This window comes from Pygocentrus nattereri, chromosome 13 (assembly GCF_015220715.1).
Source record: "Pygocentrus nattereri isolate fPygNat1 chromosome 13, fPygNat1.pri, whole genome shotgun sequence".
Taxonomy (NCBI): Eukaryota; Metazoa; Chordata; class Actinopteri; order Characiformes; family Serrasalmidae; genus Pygocentrus; species Pygocentrus nattereri.
The window spans coordinates 31,171,400-31,190,500 of NC_051223.1; the positions used below are offsets into that span (position 1 = coordinate 31,171,400).

Consider the following 19,101-nt stretch of genomic DNA (forward strand, 5'->3'; position numbering starts at 1 on the left):
TTGATGTTGTTGTTGTTAACGTCACCGTCATGGCCCCGGAAGTCCCGCCTCAGAGCTTTCCGCGCATGCGCACATGGAAAAAGAATGCGGATTTCCGAAGCTCTGGCAATATGAGAATAATAAACAGTCCGACGGAGAAAATTAGAGTTTAAAAATTAAGGAATAATGTCGAAAGCGTCATCTCAGCCCGGCTCTGCTGGGGCTGCAGCCGGCCTGGGACCTTCCTCCTCCTCTTGTTCCTCTCCTTCGGCCGGAGGCTCCGCGTCTCCCGCCAACGCGCTGGAGAAACCGCAGCACTACACGTACGTACAAAACAGCGAGTCGTGCGCGTAAACTCACTGACCTGTGGCATAAACAGGTCGCCTTAGCTGCTCTTCTCAGTGTGAGCTCTGTAAATTACTCCGCTATGAAGACCGCTTTGGTCCCGTTCTTGTCAGTGGAGGCCTGCGGAGCTAGCAGGGGTGCATTTTTCTGTTAGTTAACCTAACCTGTGTTTTCAAGTTTGCTGACAGCCAGCTCTAGCTAGCTTAGCTGTCTTGGAAAACTGAGGTAAACGGACGTTTGTTATTCCTTTTGGACAGTCCTAGCCTTAAGCTTTGGCTTAAGTGATCTGGCTTTACTGAGACATTCCGCTTTCTTTTTGAGTACCCTCTGCTTTTATGAAGCTGGAGTTAGCTTCTTTTTGTTTCCCATATTACAATTTTACGTTCCACCTTAAATGATGCAGCCAAGGTGTAACTGCTTCACCATTTAAGGTGGAACGGGAAGAGAAGCTGGTGAATAGGAAGCCAATTTCAGCCTCGTTCTGCTTTCTGTGTTTTGAAGTGTGGTGACAGCGGTTATCTAGTTAGCTTAGCTGAGTGGTGAGCTGCCAAAATATTGACAGCAAATCATCTGCTTGGAGCTGTTTGACTAGACGGATGACCTGAACTCAGACTGTGGACTGGCTAACAGGAGCATCCCTTTAACTGTCCTCCTGTTAGCCAAGTTTCACTTTGGGGTCAAGTTATCAGGAAAACACTGAGCTCTGCTAGTGACATCATAACGTTACATAAATAAAAATAACTTCGTGATGCCGTAGGAACGAGATCCTGCGGAGCCCCGCTGGTGACATCCTATATAAATAAAAAATAATGCGTGGCCACGACTTAATCGTCTCATTTTCACACCTTACTAAGTTGAGGGCACACGTACAGCTTGACATCATCAGGGCTCCGTAAGATCCTAATGCTTGGCCACGACTTAATAAGGGGTGGGAATGAGATCATGCTTTATTAAGCCGTGGTCAAGGCTTAATTATCTCATTCCCTCTGTAGGCAAAGGTAGATGATTTGTATCAATATTATGGAGCTCCCAAGTCAGCTTGCCAGCTATGCCCACCCCCACACTCCTTGCCGCAGCAATAGCCTCAACTCTTCTGGGAGAACTATAGATGTTGGAGCATTGCTGTGAGGATCTGATTGCATTAAGCCACAAGAGCATTAGTGAGTTCAGGCACTGATGTTCAATTAGTTCAGGATCCAAACTCCACTCCATTTCATCATAGAGGTATTGGATATAGCTCCATCACTTCAGAGAGAACAGTTTCACTGCTGCACAGGGTCTTTGTTTATGCCCCTCTCTCCGATGGGCATTGAGCATGGTGACCTTAGGCTCACATGTGGCTGCTCCATAATTTTCTGTCTATGTTATTCAAGCTGTCTGTACACAGTCAATTGCTGTATCACAGTGATAGAGATGCTCATTTTGTTCACATCATCTCTGTGTTGACACTGCCTGCATGGTGTCTTTTCAGATATCTGAAAGAGTTCAGGACAGAGCAGTGTCCTCTCTTTGTGCAGCATAAGTGCACTCAGCATCGCCCTTTCACCTGCTTCCACTGGCACTTTCTTAACCAGCGTCGCCGGCGCCCCATCCGCAGACGGGATGGCACCTTTAACTACAGCCCTGATGTGTACTGCATCAAATATGATGAGGGCACGGGAGCATGCCCTGACGGAGATGAGTGAGTACTCCAACTGCTGTCCTCTCGCTCCACAGCTTCTGCTTACTTTAGCACTCTTATATCCTGAGCACAGTGTCCTGAAAGCAAAGAGGTGTCAAAGTCCCAAGGAACACCATGTAAAATATTTGAACTGTGTATATGATGCTTAAATTTAGTGTTAAATATTATTATTTAACTATTATTGTTTGAATGAAAGAACAAGCTAGGAATACAATACAATATTTTTTTGAAAATCAGATATCTTACTTATTTGAGAGCTGTCTTATTCAGTTCAATGCTGAACTTGCATCCTGGATATGCTGCCGTGCAAGAATGAACGTTCTTGCAAGTTTGGTTGTGCTTGCTGTGTTAGCATTTGCTTGGTGGTTAGCTTTCTCACAGTCATTTTCTCAGAGTTAAACAGAGAGAAGGAGGCCATTGGGGAGCACAATTTGTTAAAACTGAGCGGCAGGAGAGCTTCTTTTACCTTATTGGTGAGACAACTGCTTATGTACATACTACCCATTAAACCAGGCTGTCCAGCTTACATTGACAGAGGAGAATGTTGGTAAAAAAACAGCATAGACATTGGCATAGACACATTCTTGGCACACTTTGTACATGTATATTGTATACCCACAAGAGCAAGAATAATCTTAATAAGAAAACATTTAATTTCTCCATGACTAATAGAAAGAAAGAGGTCCTCTACCACTGTATGTAGCTCTTAGTGGCATGATGCTTTTGGGAAATTCCCCTTTGTTATTAAGATTTTTTGTGGTCTCAGATTGCCTCAAAATGAAAGATGTGGTTAACATTACATGTAATATAATGGCGTGATTTCTAGTGAAACAGCCTACGCACAGAATTTCTGATCAGTCAAGCATTACATAAGCAGGTAAACAAATAAGCCAAAATCAAAGAAATGAAACTTTGAAGGTGGTCTAGGTTTTGTCCCTTAACTCTCTTCCTACTGGACAGAGGAGTTATGACTGTCTAACTGAGAAATTTTGCTTTGTGAATTGTCATGCTGTCCTCAAAAGAGCAGATTTTGAAGCATCTTTCTAAACATCTCACACTGGTCCCACACTTTAGTGAGATTTGCTAAGTCGGAACCAGCACAACGAAGCAGCAAAGAGTGGAACCACGTTTAAAAAAACACTGCTGCGCTGAGAGGAGCCAGTTGAAGTTGCTTGGGCATCTGATCCGGATGCCCCTGGATGCCTCCCGGTGGGGGCGTACCAGCCACGGCCTACTGGGATGAGACCTCGGGGTCTACGCCCCTGCTGGAGGGATTATATCTCCAAGTTGGAGCGGCTGGGGGTCCCTGGGAATGATCTGGAGGAAGTTGCAGGGTACAAGGTCATCTGAGATTCTCTGCTGTCTCAACTGCTACCACTACCCTATCTGGATTAAGCAGTTAATGATGAATGAATGAATGAATGCTGCACTGCAGAAAATCCAATGTAATGAAACATGTAGTTGACCAGTGTTTTTAGTAGGATTGTGCCTGGATATTATTGAACTCTGTTAACTGTTAAAGTCAGTATTTAAATACTGACATCACTGTTCAGGTCTTTGTCTTATTTTATCATGGGAAGATGAGAAAATACACAGACCAACAATTCTGTGAAAGAGAGCTGTAAAATGTGGTGATTTCACTCAAACCTGTGATGCCAAAAGTACTGTTATTACTAGCTGATGTTAGCTGGGTTCGGAAACATTTCTCTGACAAACTTACATGCTTGTCCATCGTTCACTGAGAAGAAAAGACTGCATGTCGAAACATGACAGATCAGCATTCAGCATCAGCCGTCAGCATTTAACATTGTACTGGTTTGCTCATTAGCTCATCTGATCAGGCGGCCTCGGTTACACATCTGGCATGAAAACCTACCTGTATCCATCAGCTATTTAATTAAATCTGTCAAATTTTTAATCATAAAAATTAATAAAACACATTTTCAAATATATTCCACTGGGTCCTCCTATTTTTTTGTGAAACCTCATTGCTGTCATCTAAAAAGATGAGCCAGAGCTCTGTTAATGTTGGCTGAAGTCCTTTTCTATTGTCTTTGTTTTTTTCCCTTCCCCGGGAAATCAGTTAATCAGTTATCTGTTATTTAACACTTATGGATTCTTGAACCTCAAAATCAGTGGAAATGCACGTCCCTAGTTCTTAAAGTGGCAGTATCTACAGTGTGCTCAGAAAAGCATGTTGTGATGTAATGTATCACATTCATAATGAAAAATCTTTATGTTGTCCACTCTTATTTTATGATGTTTGTGTTCAGATGTCCATTCTTGCACCGGACAGCTGGGGACACGGAGCGACGGTACCATCTGCGTTACTATAAGACAGGCTCCTGTATCCATGAGACAGATGCGAAAGGCCACTGCAGTAAGAACGGCCCCCACTGTGCTTTCGCGCACGGCTCCCATGATCTTCGATCTCCAGTATACGATATCAGGTACACTTCACTGATGACAGTTTCGGCCTTGGCTGTGAGGTTCTGCATACCAAGAGATGATTTGCCCACTGTATTTCTGGAATTATAAAACAGTTACCGTTGTCTTTAGTTATCACAATAAATAGTCATATTTATTGGGATATCATTGTGTCTGTCGTGCAGGGAGGTGCAGTCTTTGGAGGCCCAGGTTGGTTCTGGATTGGCTGAGAGTGGAGTGGGAGAGGGACAGTCTGGTTTAGTGGCCAGTACAGCTCTTATAGAGAAGATATTGAGCGAGGAACCACGTTGGCAAGGTGAAAACAACATGTAACACTTTAAAATAACTTTAAAATTGCTAAATAACTTGCATATTAAATTGATAGTACTTAGTAAATTGTTAATATTAATTAAGTTTATATAGTTTTAATAAACCTGTAGTTCAAGATGATATGTCATCAGAATTATTATGATGTTTGATATTTTTGCAACCATAAACCTCTAATTTACTCTGACTGTGCATGTGAGTGATTTTGGTCACTTACATTATTGCGCGTCTGTGTGTGGGTTATCCTACTTTGTTGATATATATTTTTTGTTTCTTATCTACCTGTTTCTTTTGAGTGTAATCACTCACTCAGTCTGTTTTTTTTCCCCCAAAACCTTTTCTCTTTTCTGGCTAAAGATAACAGCTATGTGCTTTCTCACTACAAGACCGAACTCTGCAAAAAGCCACCACGTCTCTGTCGCCAAGGTTATGCCTGCCCTTACTACCACAACAGCAAAGATCGCAGGCGATGCCCTCACAAGCACAAATATAGGTTTGTACCAAGTGTCTATTAAAAGACAAATATTTAGGAACAACGATAATTTGTCAGGATGACACCATATACCAGTCATTTATACAACTAATGAGGGATGGATATCACAAAACATTTTACTGTTACAGATCAATACCTATCAGTACTTTGACTAAGATAGTGTTTCGTGTAAATAAAAAAGTACACATAAAACATTACATCTCTACGTCCTGTAAACAAAATCTAGTTTTACAAAAAGACAGTATATTGGTGAATTGAGACACGCTGCTGTTATGTTTGTTCCTCAGACTGCTGATTTTTAAAAACATGCTTATCAGCCTGTTACCAGTCTAGCTTTGAGATCATTTTTGCTCATTGACTTTCAGATGCTGGTAAGACATCCCATACATCCAGACTTTACTCTGTTTGACTGAACAGAATTGTGAAGTATAAATATTAATGCTTTTTTTATTAAATTCTTGGGTACTATAATTTGATACTCAATGAATTGGAATTTTTAGATACTTGGTGGCAGTGAAGTAATTCTGTCAGTATCATAAGTGTTGAGTTTTGATATCCAGCCCTACACCTAGCCAATCGGGTTTTAATTCAGTTTTCTTACTCTGATGGGGAAGGTAAATGTTTGCTTTATGTAAAACCTTTGACTTATTGTTTGTGTTGTATGTGTCTGTAGGGCTTTGCCGTGTCCTTCAGTGAAGCACAGTGATGAGTGGGGTGACCCCAGTAAGTGCGAGAGTGGGGAGAGCTGTCAGTACTGTCACACACGAACAGAGCAGCAATTTCACCCAGAGGTAATGACCACCTGCGCTCGGCAGTCATTCTTATAGACTAAACATACACTCACCAAGCACTTTATTATGAGCACCATACTATTATCATTTGCTCTCAAAACATCCTCAGTTCTTCGTGACATGGATTTCACAAGATGTCGGAAACATCCCTTTGAGATTCGGGTCCATGTTGATATCATTGCATAATGCAGTTCCTTTACATGGTGTATTTTAATGCCTGTGGTCAGCAACTATACTTAAGTAAGCTGTGGCATTCAAGCAATCATTGATTGGTATTAATGGGCCCAAAGTGTCCCAAGAAGACATTCCAATCACCATTACACCACCTCCACCAGCCTGGACTGTTGGCTTCATGGATTCATGCTGTTGACGTGAAAATTTGACCTCAGCTGAAATTGAGATTTATCAGACCAGGCTATGTTTTTTCAGTTTTCCAGTTTGATCAGCCTATGCCCACTACAGTCTTATTTTTCTGTTGTCGGCTGACAGAAGTAGAACGTAGTCTTCTGTTGTTGTAGCCCATCTGCCTCAAGGTTTGACATTGTGCATTCTGCCATGCCTTTCTGCTCACCACAGTTGTACACAGTGCATATCTGAGTTATTGTGGCCTTCATGTCAGCTCAAAACAGTCTAGCTATTCTTTGTGCACTTCTCTCATCAACAGGCCTCAGAAACACCACTCACTGGATGTTTTTTTATTCCTCCATTCTGAGTAACACTAGAGACTGTTGTGCATGAAAATTGTTTTTTATACACAGTTGTTTTGAAAACTAATTAATTCACTGTGAATGTTTACATGATGAAAATTTCTTGTTGCTTATGTAAGGAAAAAAAAGAAAAAGCATGAACATTGCAGGCAAACTGTAAGATGATAATACGAGAAGATAAAAATAAATGTAAGAACATGGTGTTGATATACAGAATCTTTGAGCATGTCTAACTTCTTTTTCCAGATCTACAAATCGACCAAATGTAATGATATGCAGCAGAGTGGCAGCTGCCCCAGAGGGCCCTTCTGTGCCTTCGCCCACATGGAGAGTAAGAACTCATTCATCCCACCAGCTCGGCTGTGAACAGCCCACAACATCTTCACTTACTCTATTCAGAATAGTTGTCCTTAAATCAGCACATTGAGGATTATAACTCTGAGCCGCCTGAATTCACAGTTTACAGTTGCTTCTTTTTAAAAAAGAAATTACATTTGTAAAATCCTTTTCCCATGGATTTCTTTAAATGTTTGTTTTGAGTGTACATTTGCAGATTTTTCCTTTTACAGAAAGAGTCAGTACTATTCACTTAACACTGCCAAAATAGGTTGTGTTTAATATGAGACCAAATATTATCTATAGGGTTCTGGACACTGACCAGGCCAAAGCCATCAGTGAAAACTACAACCTCAATTCCAGTGAAGTTGGGATGTTGTGTAAAGCATAAATAAAAACAGAATACAATGATTTGCAAATCCTTTTCAACCTATATTCAATTGAATACACTACAAAGACAAGCTATTTAATGTTAAAATGGATAAACTTTATTGTTTTTTGCAAATATTCACTCATTTTGAATTTGACGCCTGCAACACGTTCCAAAGAAGTTGGCACAGGGGCAACAAAAGACTGGGAAAGTTGAGGAATGCTCAAAAAACATCTGTTTGGAACATTCCACAGGTGAACAGGTTAATTGGAAACAGGTGAGTGTCATGATTGGGTATAAAGGGAGCATCACTGAAAGGCTCAGTCGTTCACAAGCACGGATGGGGTGAGGTTCACCACTTTGTGAACAACTGCGTGAGCAAATAGTCCAACAGTTTAAGAACAATGTTTCTCAACGTGCAATTGCAAGGAATTTAGGGATTTCATCATCTACAGCGCATAATATCAAAAGATTCAGAGAATCTGGAGAAATCTCTGCAAGTAAGCAGCAAGGCAGAAAACCAACGTTGAATTCCTGTGACCTTCAATCCCTCAGACGGCTCTGCATTAAAAGCCGACATCATTCTGTAACGGATATTACCACATGGGCTCAGGAACACTTCAGACAGTGAACACAGTTTGTTGCTCCATCTACAAGTACAAGTTAAAACTCTGCCATGCAAAGCGAAAGCCATATATCAACAACACCCAGAAACACCGCTGGCTTCTCTGGGCCCGAGCTCATCTGAGGTGGACTGACGCAAAGTGGAAAAGTGTCCTGTGGTCTGATGAGTCCACATTTCAAATTGTTTTTGGAAATCATGGATTTCGTGTCCTCTGGGCCAAAGAGGAAAAGGACTGTCCAGATTGTTTTCAGCGCAAAGTTCAAAAGCCAGCATCTCTGATGGTGTGGGGGTGTGTTAGTGCCCAATGCATGGGTAACTTGCACATCTGTGAAGGCACCGTTAATGCTGAAAGGTCCATACAGGTTTTGGAGCAACATATGCTGCCATCCAAGCAGTGTCTTTTTCAGGGACGTCCTGCTTATTTCAGCAAGACAATGCCAAGCCACATTCTGCACGTGTTACAACAGCGTGGCTTCGTAGTAAAAGAGTGTGGGTACTAGACTGGCCTGCCTGCAGTCCAGACCTGTCTCCCATTGAAAATGTGTGGCGCATTATGAAGCACAAAATATGACAACGGAGACCCCGGACTGTTGAGCAACTGAAGTTGTACATCAAGCAAGAATGGGAAAGAATTCCACCTACAAAGCTTCAACAATTAGTGTCCTCAGTTCCCAAACGCTTATTGAGTGTTGTTAAAAGGAAAGGTGATGTAACACAGTGGTAAACTGCCCCTGTCCCAACTTCTTTGGAACATGTTGCAGGCATCAAATTCACAATGAGTGAATATTTGCAAAAAACAATAAAGTTTATCCGTTTGAAAATTAAATATCTTGTCTTTTGTAGTGTATTCAATTGAATATAGGTTGAAAAGGAATTGCTAATCATCGTATTCAGTTTTTATTTATGTTTTACACAACGTCCCAACTTCATTGGAATTTGGGTTGTACTTATGTTTTTTCGCACAGAAGTGTAAACTAATGTAATTTTAAACAGCTTGCTAAATAATAATAATAATAAAAAAAGTTAAATTATGTAAATCAACTTTGTTTCCCAAAGGCTTCTCTGCTATAACAACAGAAAGCACCTTATTTTTTTATATGTAAAGCACATGAACATGATTTTGGAACTTCCACCTTCTGTTCCTCCTGCAGGGAGCGCTATTAGCATGCAAGTCACTTTAGAAACAGCCATGGACAACAGCTGGATCTGGAACATCTTTTTAAACCAAACATGAAAAGGTTTATTAACAAAAGACAGTAAATTACACTGTATTATTATTCTGATTTCCATTAATCTCAATAAAAATGCAGGGAACCACGTTTGACCTGCAGTACTCAAACTGTTTGAGTGCAGCTGTATTGAACGGCACAGGAGAGATATTTTTACTTGGTTTTATCAGTAGTTGAAATTTCAGTGCTTACGTAATAAAATTTGACAAAATACAGAGTTGGAATGCATATACATGGTTGAATTCCCTTGTTAAGTTGTTATATTGCTGCTGTCGGGACAAAAACTTGTATCTCCATTTTTGGCGTTTTTCAGTTTTTGACATAATTTGAAATTGTTGCCCTGAATGGACCCAAAGAAACAGTCAAAAATGATTTGGTGGAAATGTCTGGTTGTATTGACTTACATTAAAAGTAAAGTATGTTTTTTCCTTCTGTAAATTTACCATTTTGGCGATACAAGGCTTTGTTCCAACAACACTTATATTAAGATGATGATATTACTAAGATGATGATGATATTAAGAAAATGATATTAAGATGTTAGTGGAGAAACGTCTTGGTAGAATGTGTGTAGCTGAAGTGTATGTAAGTTTTTGTATTCTTTCCTCAGAAGCGAGTGTGAGTGAGGATCGTCCTTTTCCAGAGTGCGGATCGTCTCCTACAATCCCCTGCTCGACAGTGGTAGACAGTACAACCTCAGAGCACGGCTTTCTGGGAAGGATTCTTGATGAGGAGTCCTCGGGACTGGATACCCCTCTCTCCCTCTGGGCAGGAGAAGGGGGTTATGGGAAAGCCCCAGGGTTTGAGAGAGAGGACCAGGTATGTAGAAAAGGATGCAGTATAACTCCTCTGGCAGCCAATTTAACAGTGTTCTTTTTACTGGGGAGTGAATTATCAGACCCATCGGGTTCATGAGCATCATTGGGTACACTGAACTGTAGTTTCTTAACCACATGAACCCAATGCCAGATGAGTTATACTGCATGTGTATTCTTTACATATCAAATAAAAGGGCATTCAATAACAGGAACGGCATTCATGAATTGCATTTTAACAGAAAAGAGTAGATACAATAGCAGAAATGGACATTTTTGCATGTGCCTCAAAAGGTTAATACTGCATCGTGGCCTGCTTTACTAGCCAAAGATTAGCCTCTGACTTGTACTTAGCTACACTGCTCATATCACCGTATTATTATGAGTACACTACATTTAAATTGAACTGAGTAATAATCAGATCCACTTTATATTGCTAGGTACGTTACACATGTATGGCATGTAACATGCTAAACAGACTAGAGAAGTATTAGCAAATATTCCAAAGAAAATAAGCGATTGATCTAAAGAATAAGAGTAAACAACAAACAGCCAATATAAAGGTATAAATAATAAAGGTGCTATAAGAGATGAATGTGAATATGTACATAAACAGTCATATATTACACAATGATATAAACATTTTTCACTGAGCATTATGGTACAGGGAAGGTGTCCTATAAAACGGGAAGTTTGTTAAGTATAGCAGGGTGCACAGATGCTAAAGGCTATAGCCCAGGCAAGAAATCTTCTAGTGTTTTGTCTGCATTTAAATCAATGATAGTAAGTGCAACTCGTCTTTATGGTTTGTTATTTATTTTCTTGTTTTTTAGGCTAAACAGAAGACATTTGCAATGGAACATCGCAGTAAAGAAATTGTCCCTGTACATAGCAAGCCGGTACTACATTGCCTTTCTATGTATTATATTTTAAATTGTGTTATTTTCCCCCCAATACTCTACATGGCAATATTCTATATTGGAACCCCTTCTAATAAGTGGGATTGGCTATTTCGGCCACACCAATTACTAACAGGAGCATGGAATTAAGCATACGATCAAGCAGCCTCCATAGACAAACACTGGCAGGAGAAGGGGTAGAACTGAAGACTGAAGTGCTTAAAGACTTTCAACATGGCACTGTAGAAGGATGCCATGCCTTTTAAATAGGTCAGTTTGTTATATTTTTGACCTGCTTGAGCCACTGTGGTCAACTGTGAGTTGATTATAGGACAGAACTGACAAGGGCTGAAGCAAAAACAAACAGCAACAACAAAAAAACATGCTTGTATGCTCACTAAAGTTGCTTTTCCACTGCATGATATTGCTCGATTCACTTTTGGTACCAGCTGTTTTGTTTTCCACAGCAGATATAGTACCCCTCAGTGTAGCTGGTTGCCATAGTCATGAAACTGCCATGACAGTCTTGTCCAAAAGACAAAATACGGCTTGGACAAAATTTCTTCTTAAATCCTGCTTACGCAGTTTTCACAAAGATTCTGACATTTGCTAGTGTTTTCTTATTGGAGGTTTGTTCTTAGGTAAAAACAGAATGTGTGCCATTGTATTTTTATTTACCATGTACTTTCTTCTCAATTAAATCTTATTTTGTAGCAGTTTTATGCATTGCATCCTTTAAGGAGTAAATGGTTACATGGTTTCTGTAATGCAGTGTAATCTGCTGTTGTAGGAACTGTCTGTATTTCTGCCAGTTGGCAGCCCCCTCAGCCTATCGTCCAGTGTGCCATCAAGTCTGGCTGCAACCCCTCCTAGCCCGGCATTTCCAGGATCCTCAACAGGCATGAATGCAAACGCGCTGCCCTTCTACCCCACTAGCGATACTGTGGAGTCTGTAGTGGGTAAGTGAGCCTTATTAAAGTTAAAAATCTAAGCCATAGTGGATTTACTTTGTGTTTATTTGTATTATTTGTTTATTATGTCTTATGTACATCAGTTGCACCAAGACAGATGACTAATACTTGACTAGTAAAGTGCTTCTCATTGTAATTTAAGCATCTGTTACAAATTAAAGCAAAGACTGTATCTTTAAATTTAGTCTGTGATGATGCTGTCTTAGTTTGGAGTGTTGATTTATGTTAGTTTCTGAAGAACTGACTGAAGAACTGTTTCATGCTTTCTCTGTCTCCCATTGTTTAGAGTCTGCACTGGATGATCTGGACCTGAATGCTTTTGGAGTGTCAGCACTGGAGAAGAGCCTGGAGAGCAGCTCTATGCCCAGCATGGGGCTTATGATAGGTTAGAACAAACTGTCTCATCCTGCTTCATAAAAATATTAATTTCGATGACTGCAATCGTGTGGTTCTTTATTAGAAATGTTAGTGGTTTTGGGTAAACTGTTTCCTCCCATGCTACATTCCTGTGCACAATTGTTTTAGATTTTACATGTTTTAAACATGTTTTACACTCAGAGGTAGGTAATCCGGATCCAGGAATTAAAAATCTTCCCCAGGATTTTGTTCCAACTGCCCTGGTACCTCTGCTGCTGCTTTTAGCTAATTAGAGAAGCTAGAAAGTTGCAGTGAAATTTGTAGATATTTACTTTCTGGACCTAAATCACCCACCTCTGTCTAAACTCTTCTGAACTGAATTTGTGTTTCTTGAAACAGGAGGAAGCCAGCTTCGGAGTTCGGCTCCTGTTAATATTCCCGGATCCCTCAGCAGCTCCTCCACTTTTAGATCCCCCTCACCCTCACCTCCAATCAGAGCACATACCTCTCCATTTCTGTCTGCTCAGTTGTCACAGCCCAGCCAATCGGAGAGCAGCTTTTTGGGAGCGTCTCATAGTTCATTAGGTTTGTTTCTATATACCTTTTGTCTTATAGCTTATGTTACATAAATGTTTTAAAGGAACTGCTTCATACACATTCTTCATTGCTGTCTACAGTCCATCCATAATGGTTGGAATTTGTTTCTCCATACATTTCCCCTACAAGATCTCCATGGCTTTTAAATCATGCCTGAGTTTCACTTCATTGAACTAAGTGGCAACTTCTGTTGTCTTGTTGAAATATCCATTACTGGTTAGGGATTTTCAGACGGTCTAAATACACCAAAAAGAAGAGATAAACATCATTGTGCACCATGTATGCAAGTATTTCCTTTTTGACTGCCAGTATACATTGTAATTATCTGTATAAAGTATAGATGTATTGTACACTAGCTGTAAGCAGCAGCTGTGCAATTTCTTGTGATAATTGCTATGCATTGTATATAGGTTTGAATCGAATGAGCAGTGGTCTGTATTTTGCTCTTCTTGCGTTTCTGCAGGAATTTTTTAGGTTTTTGCAAGCCTTAAATTTAGCACTTATTGTTTCAGAAAGGGCAGATCTGATGTGCATACTCATAAGCTGCTGTTTATAAGCTGTAAGCAGCACTTCAGTAAGTTAGTGTGCAAATATCCTTTATGTCTCTATGCTGTGCAGGTTTGAATGGAATGAGCAGTAGTATTTGGGAGCATTTCCCCCCTGGGCAGAGCTCTCCCGGGACTCCTCCAGCCTTGCTCTCCACGGGGGCAATGTTTGCTGAGGCTTCTCGGCTCAAACAGGAAGTGGAAGAGGCTCATAGGGTGCTGAAGCATTGGGACCACAGCTGGAGGCAGATGTCTCAGGTGTGTTTGCTGTTTGTTCTAAGCTCATTTGCTTATTCAGAAGTATGAAATGAATTGTGTTCAGTGCTTCAGCCATCTCTATATAGGTTCATTGTATGTCTTTCAGTTACCATCAGATATTGGAACTATAAGAAGCTACAAAATGGTTGCCTGACTTGTAAGGCTAGTCTAAGTTATGCCAGAAGGCCAGAATTTAGGTATTTCAGTCACACCCATTGCTAACAGGACTATAAAATCAAGCAGATAGCCATGCAGTCTCCACAGACAAACATGAGTGTTTGTTATTATTTTTGAAGCCTATTTTTATACTGTTTAAAGCTTATCTTTATTTTTTATAATGCTGTAATATTCACGTATTATAAGTTGTAAGAGTTGCATTCTTGTAAATCTTTACACTACAAGTGCCAAATTTATGCTAAATGAATATCAGCTTCAGATATCGGTTATCAGTATCCTTGATTACTAATAATTGACAAGGAATTGACCTTGCAAAAAACATATCAGCCGAGCCCTGCTACACAATACACAGAGATTAATAATTACTAATAAGGGTCACTTAATCTTAATCTTACTTTTTAAGACAAGTTTAGGAATGTGTTTTATTGTGGTTTTATGTCCCATTAAATATCACTACAGCCAAGTGAAACTGAAACTACCACAAGAAAAGGAATGTTATGAGCATAAACTTTAAAATTTTTAGCACAATAAAATCTATGGATTTGTCATTGGCATTTTTTGCTTACTTATTAATTTCAGTACCTATATATATATATATATATATATATATATATATATATATATATATATATATATATATATAGAGACATTTATTTAGCATTGTTTTATGCTGTTACCTGCTCCTCCTGGTCCATTCATTATTGCACTGCCTTTTTCATCTCAGGATAGATCTTATTGCTTATTTTGTGTATTTCTAGTTTTATATATGCCTGTAGATAGTGTTTTTGTTGTGTATATATTCCTCTTTTTATTTTGTATCAACCTTATTTTTATAACTGTCCTGTTTAATGTGACTGCTACTCACTGGTATATTTCCTATCTTCACACAAAACAACTGCTTAGGTTTTTTATACCTTTGTCTAATAGTTTGTATAATTGGCTTGGTTCTGTATCTTCTTAAACAAAGGCTTCAAAAATGATGATTAATGTCAAAAATGTTTCTTATTTTAACTTACAGTAGGAGATGCTGAGTAGGTCATTCTGTGTTTTGAGTTGAGATGTTGAAGTAAATGGCCATTATTGTTATTTGCAGTCATGGGCAGTGCTGAAGGCTGATGCTGAAGAGGCTCGTCTCCTGGCGGGGAGGTTGGGGATAGAGGCAGAGCGAGCACGGCAAGCTGAAGAGGAGGCACAGCAGCAGGCCACTCTCCTGGAGGAGGCACTAGAGAGCTTGCGCAATGCAGAGAACCCCCGCATGCAGCTTCATCAACTCCAGTTACTGCACAGACTACCACTTAGCTCCATCTGTAGCCTACAAGCTCAAATCTGCTCCTGCTTACGCACAGTGGAACAGGTAAAGTACACAAATCATTATATGCATGTTGTAAAATGTTTGGGGGCACTTAGTTTTTAATACAAATGAGCACACAATTTTGCAGAAAAGAAGGAACAACTAGCAAATGTCTTACTTTTTTTTTTTACTAAAACTGGGTGCCCCTGTACACGTCCTCTACAGAGAACAAATTTCTGCACATTTTTACACTTACTGTTTATTTGCTGAATTAAACACAAAAAACCAAGTGTGGCCTGTGCAAAAGTTATGGCACATTATTTTTTTATATTTTAACGTATTTTATGTTAAATTCAGCAAATAAATGGAATTTGTGCACTAAATTTGCATAAACATTGTAATTTGACCAGGGGTGTTCAAACCTTTGCTAAAGGCCACGTTTTTCTCCCAAAGTTGTGATGTCAGCCCACATTGGGCATCTAAACCACCTTTGGGCCATAAAAGCTTTTGTTATTTTTGCATAAAAGGCCAGAAAAGCTCAATCATTGCTATTGATATGCTGAAATTATGTATTGTGACGATTGAACTTTTATCCACTGCCTCTTTCTCTCTTTCTCTCTTAGGCCGTATACAGGAAGCAGAGGTTGTGTTGCGTGTCATGTGAGGAATTGGGCTCGGTGGCGTTGCCGTGCCAACATGGCGTGTGCTGTGAACGGTGTGTGGCCTCGGTGGAGTGCCCGGTGTGCTCAGAGCAACAGCAGAGCTTTAATTTACCACAGTCCTAAACAGCAGCCCTATAGCCCTGAACCATTCCATGAGCGTAGCCTCAGCTACTGCTCTGAGCTTCAGCTAAAGCTCAACATCCCTCCTGGTGGGTTTTATTTGAAACATAACTGTGCTGGAACTCTTCACATGGAGGTTTGTGCCCACTAAACTAAACCTTTACCTCAGCTCTCATCCACATTGCTAGTCCTGCTCTTAAAGGAACATTCCAGCATTTTTCAGCCTAATCTCTGTATGCCACATCTGTTGCGTACAGTTGATTACTATGGACAGTAATTTTGTTTGTACTTAGAAAAAAACAAGCTGTGGGTCAGTTGCAGAATTCCATCAGTAAAAGTTTATACAAAATATATTTTTGTAGAGCACTCAGAAATTACCAGCATAAAGGTATGCATGAAGTTTTCAAAGGGAATCATACTTGGATTGTAGCAGCTGCCCAGTGACTTTACCAGTGAGTTTCTTTTCATGTCATGTGGTTTCACGTGTTTTGGTCTTAAGTACAGGGAGAAACGTCAAAAATGTGGTACTTAACTATACAGTACAGATGTGGCAAACAGATATGAGGTTGAAAAAACTGTTGGAGTATTTCTTGAAGAACCTAGTCAAGAATCACAATGTCTGGTGAACCAATTTTTTGATCTTCAAGAAACAAAGAACAACAAATATTAATGTTCATAATGCACTGTGTGAGACTCAAAATTAATCCCAAGACAGGAATGGCACTTGCTGGTTGTGCCTTTGTCCAGCATTTCGTTTAATCTTTCAGCACGCGTAGAGTTAACATTTAGCTCTTTTCTATTGATTTTAATCCTAATCTTGTAAATTAATCTTAAACATTACGGCTAATATGACCTTGATTTGGCATTAATATATTCGGCACTTCTCCAACAGCTGGTGTAAAGTTAGTTGTTTCATGAACACCTGGTTCGACTAATCAGTGTATTGACTGAAGACTGTTCTAATATGGCAAGCTTTAAATTAAAAGGCCATTTGCAGAGGAGCTTTCATGACATGGATCCTGCCCTAACCTTTTAAGTCCTATTAACCATAACCATGTCTCATCTAATCCCCATTCTTCTCATATACATCCGCATACAGGGCTATTGGCTGGTTCCATTTTGTTTATTTTCAGAGCCCAGAAGCAAATAAGAAGTGTTTGAACTGACTCACTCTATTTAGAATTTCCTTTTATGTCATAAAATTGTCAATTGTGGGAACAAATGATGTTGAATTTGAAGGTTATGAACACTATCACTTCAGCTTATATTTAGTTTATTAATACGATTTTCCCTCAGACACAGTGTACAACTTAATGTGTCTGATTCAAGTGGACATGATTGTGAACAGCAGCACATCTCCAGAAAAATGAGGAGACATTAGAGCCAACAATGTGGTTATTATATAGATTTGTGATACAGCGTCAGATGAAGGCCCAGCAAAAAAGGGTAAAGTGTGACAATCACCGCTTATTGCCTCAGCATTTACACAGCAGAGTGCCAGAATGTTCAGAATGAACATTCATGGCATGCTTTCATTGTCTACTCAGTGCAGGTCCTGGATTTTATATGTTAAGCTCAGATGTCTTTGACAAATGAAGCAGTATAACAGTACTGAAAGCTAACCATTGCTTTTGTAGGGTCTTTTTTAAAGTTTTGTTTAAAAAGAATCCCAGGGTTTTCTACAGAGAAACACGATTACTGTGCTCTTTAAGCAGAGATGGAAAACATGCTCGTTCATACAGCTCAGTATACACTCAGGTTTTTTCTTGAAGCATTGGATCCATGAATCTGCAATAGGGGGCCAGGAAACTATAGAAAGCATTTAAAGCCCTATACATAGTTCCCTATATAGGATATTGATTCTGTGTTATGAAACAAGCCAGTTTGAAGCTTTCTGCTCTTTTTCATGCAAGCTTTTGATTGGTTTTGATATTTTTTGTGTGAACAGGTGTCAAACAGTGAAGTTTGATTCAGGATCCTTTATGTACACTCCAGTTACCCACTGAAAGGGCAGCATATTGCAGGAGACTGCCACAGATTTCTCAGAATTTCTGTATGATCAAGTGAGTACGATGTAAAGTCATTCAGAGTGGTATGTTGTGAAACATTCTAGAGAAACTTACAGAGTTAGAATTGTTTGCAGTGGTGGTGATGGGAACCAGACATCTGAAACATTTAATGCCTCTAAAAGCTCCCTCCCAGAAAGTCAGACTTTGCCTGATGTCAGTATCATTGAGAAAAGATTTTGGCCTAGAGCAAATTATTTAGATCCATTTATGGTGGATGGGTACATGCAGGGTGTTTAAGGCAATGTAGTCCACAAAAAACATGTTTTTTATATTATATCACATATAAAAGCTCACAAGATATGTGTAGGTTCACTGGTTGTATTGGACAGAAAATAAAAGGGATATATTTGCATTGCAGACATCATAACCCCATGCTCCCATCACCAACATCGTAAAGAATTCAGTCAGTAAACCTTTCTACAGTGGATCATTTCACATCAAAACGCTCAGAAGGACTTTGTCTATTTCTCAAAAGACCGAATTTTGCAAACATTTATGAAAAAGAAAAAAAAATCTGTGGAATTCTCAAATATGCCAGCAGTACTGGGTGAGCCTATACAGACATTTTGAACAAATACTGACTGTACAGTTTTGAAATCACACCACAGGTTATGGTTGTAGTTTAGACTTTGGTGAGGATTAGGTCTAAATAAAGACAAAATCTGAATAGGCTCATGCTGCAGTTCACTAAGTGTTCAATTCCAGTCTTGCAGTGATGCTTCACTGGACAGATTCATCTTTTCCTACAAAGAAAACTTTCAGCTCATCAAGAAGTTGATAATTAGCTGATGAGATGAATCATGTTATTAAATGCTCTGTCCTGGAGGAACATGGCCCGAGTGGGAGCAGAGGTGCTAGGAGGATTTCCATTCAGCTTAGTATGAAGGTGGGGGAATTTGACCTCTTCAACATCAGAGCTTCACTGTGAGTTCTGTAGTCGTCTGCTCTGAAACGTTCACCTACAGTGTTTCGATCTGATTTTGTACGAGACAATAAACAAATGTATATTTTTGGATGAAAATGCCTCAGTC

The 19,101-nt window shown here is 39.6% G+C and overlaps 1 protein-coding gene across 1 annotated transcript; it reads left to right on the forward strand.

Moving 5' to 3' along the window:
- The first annotated feature begins 70 nt into the window (after positions 1–70).
- unk (unk zinc finger) lies at positions 71–19,091 on the forward strand. The gene is made up of 15 exons (XM_017701801.2): positions 71–302; positions 1,796–2,005; positions 4,279–4,455; positions 4,618–4,748; positions 5,117–5,252; positions 5,926–6,043; positions 6,997–7,081; positions 9,920–10,128; positions 10,958–11,023; positions 11,814–11,982; positions 12,281–12,379; positions 12,751–12,936; positions 13,567–13,751; positions 15,022–15,282; positions 15,843–19,091. Exons 1-15 carry the CDS (start codon positions 166–168, stop codon positions 16,002–16,004), a joined length of 2,331 nt encoding a protein of 776 aa, XP_017557290.1. The 5' UTR covers positions 71–165; the 3' UTR covers positions 16,005–19,091.
- The last annotated feature ends 10 nt before the right edge of the window (positions 19,092–19,101 follow it).

Coding starts and splice junctions, on each gene's coding strand:
- unk (XM_017701801.2), top strand. CDS start 166: ATGTCGAAAGCGTCATCTCAGCCCGGCTCTGCTGGGGCTGCAGCCGGC. Junction 7,082..9,919: donor TGCCTTCGCCCACATGGAGA/GTAAGAACTCAT, acceptor TTCTTTCCTCAG/AAGCGAGTGTGAGTGAGGAT. Junction 12,380..12,750: donor CAGCATGGGGCTTATGATAG/GTTAGAACAAAC, acceptor TTCTTGAAACAG/GAGGAAGCCAGCTTCGGAGT.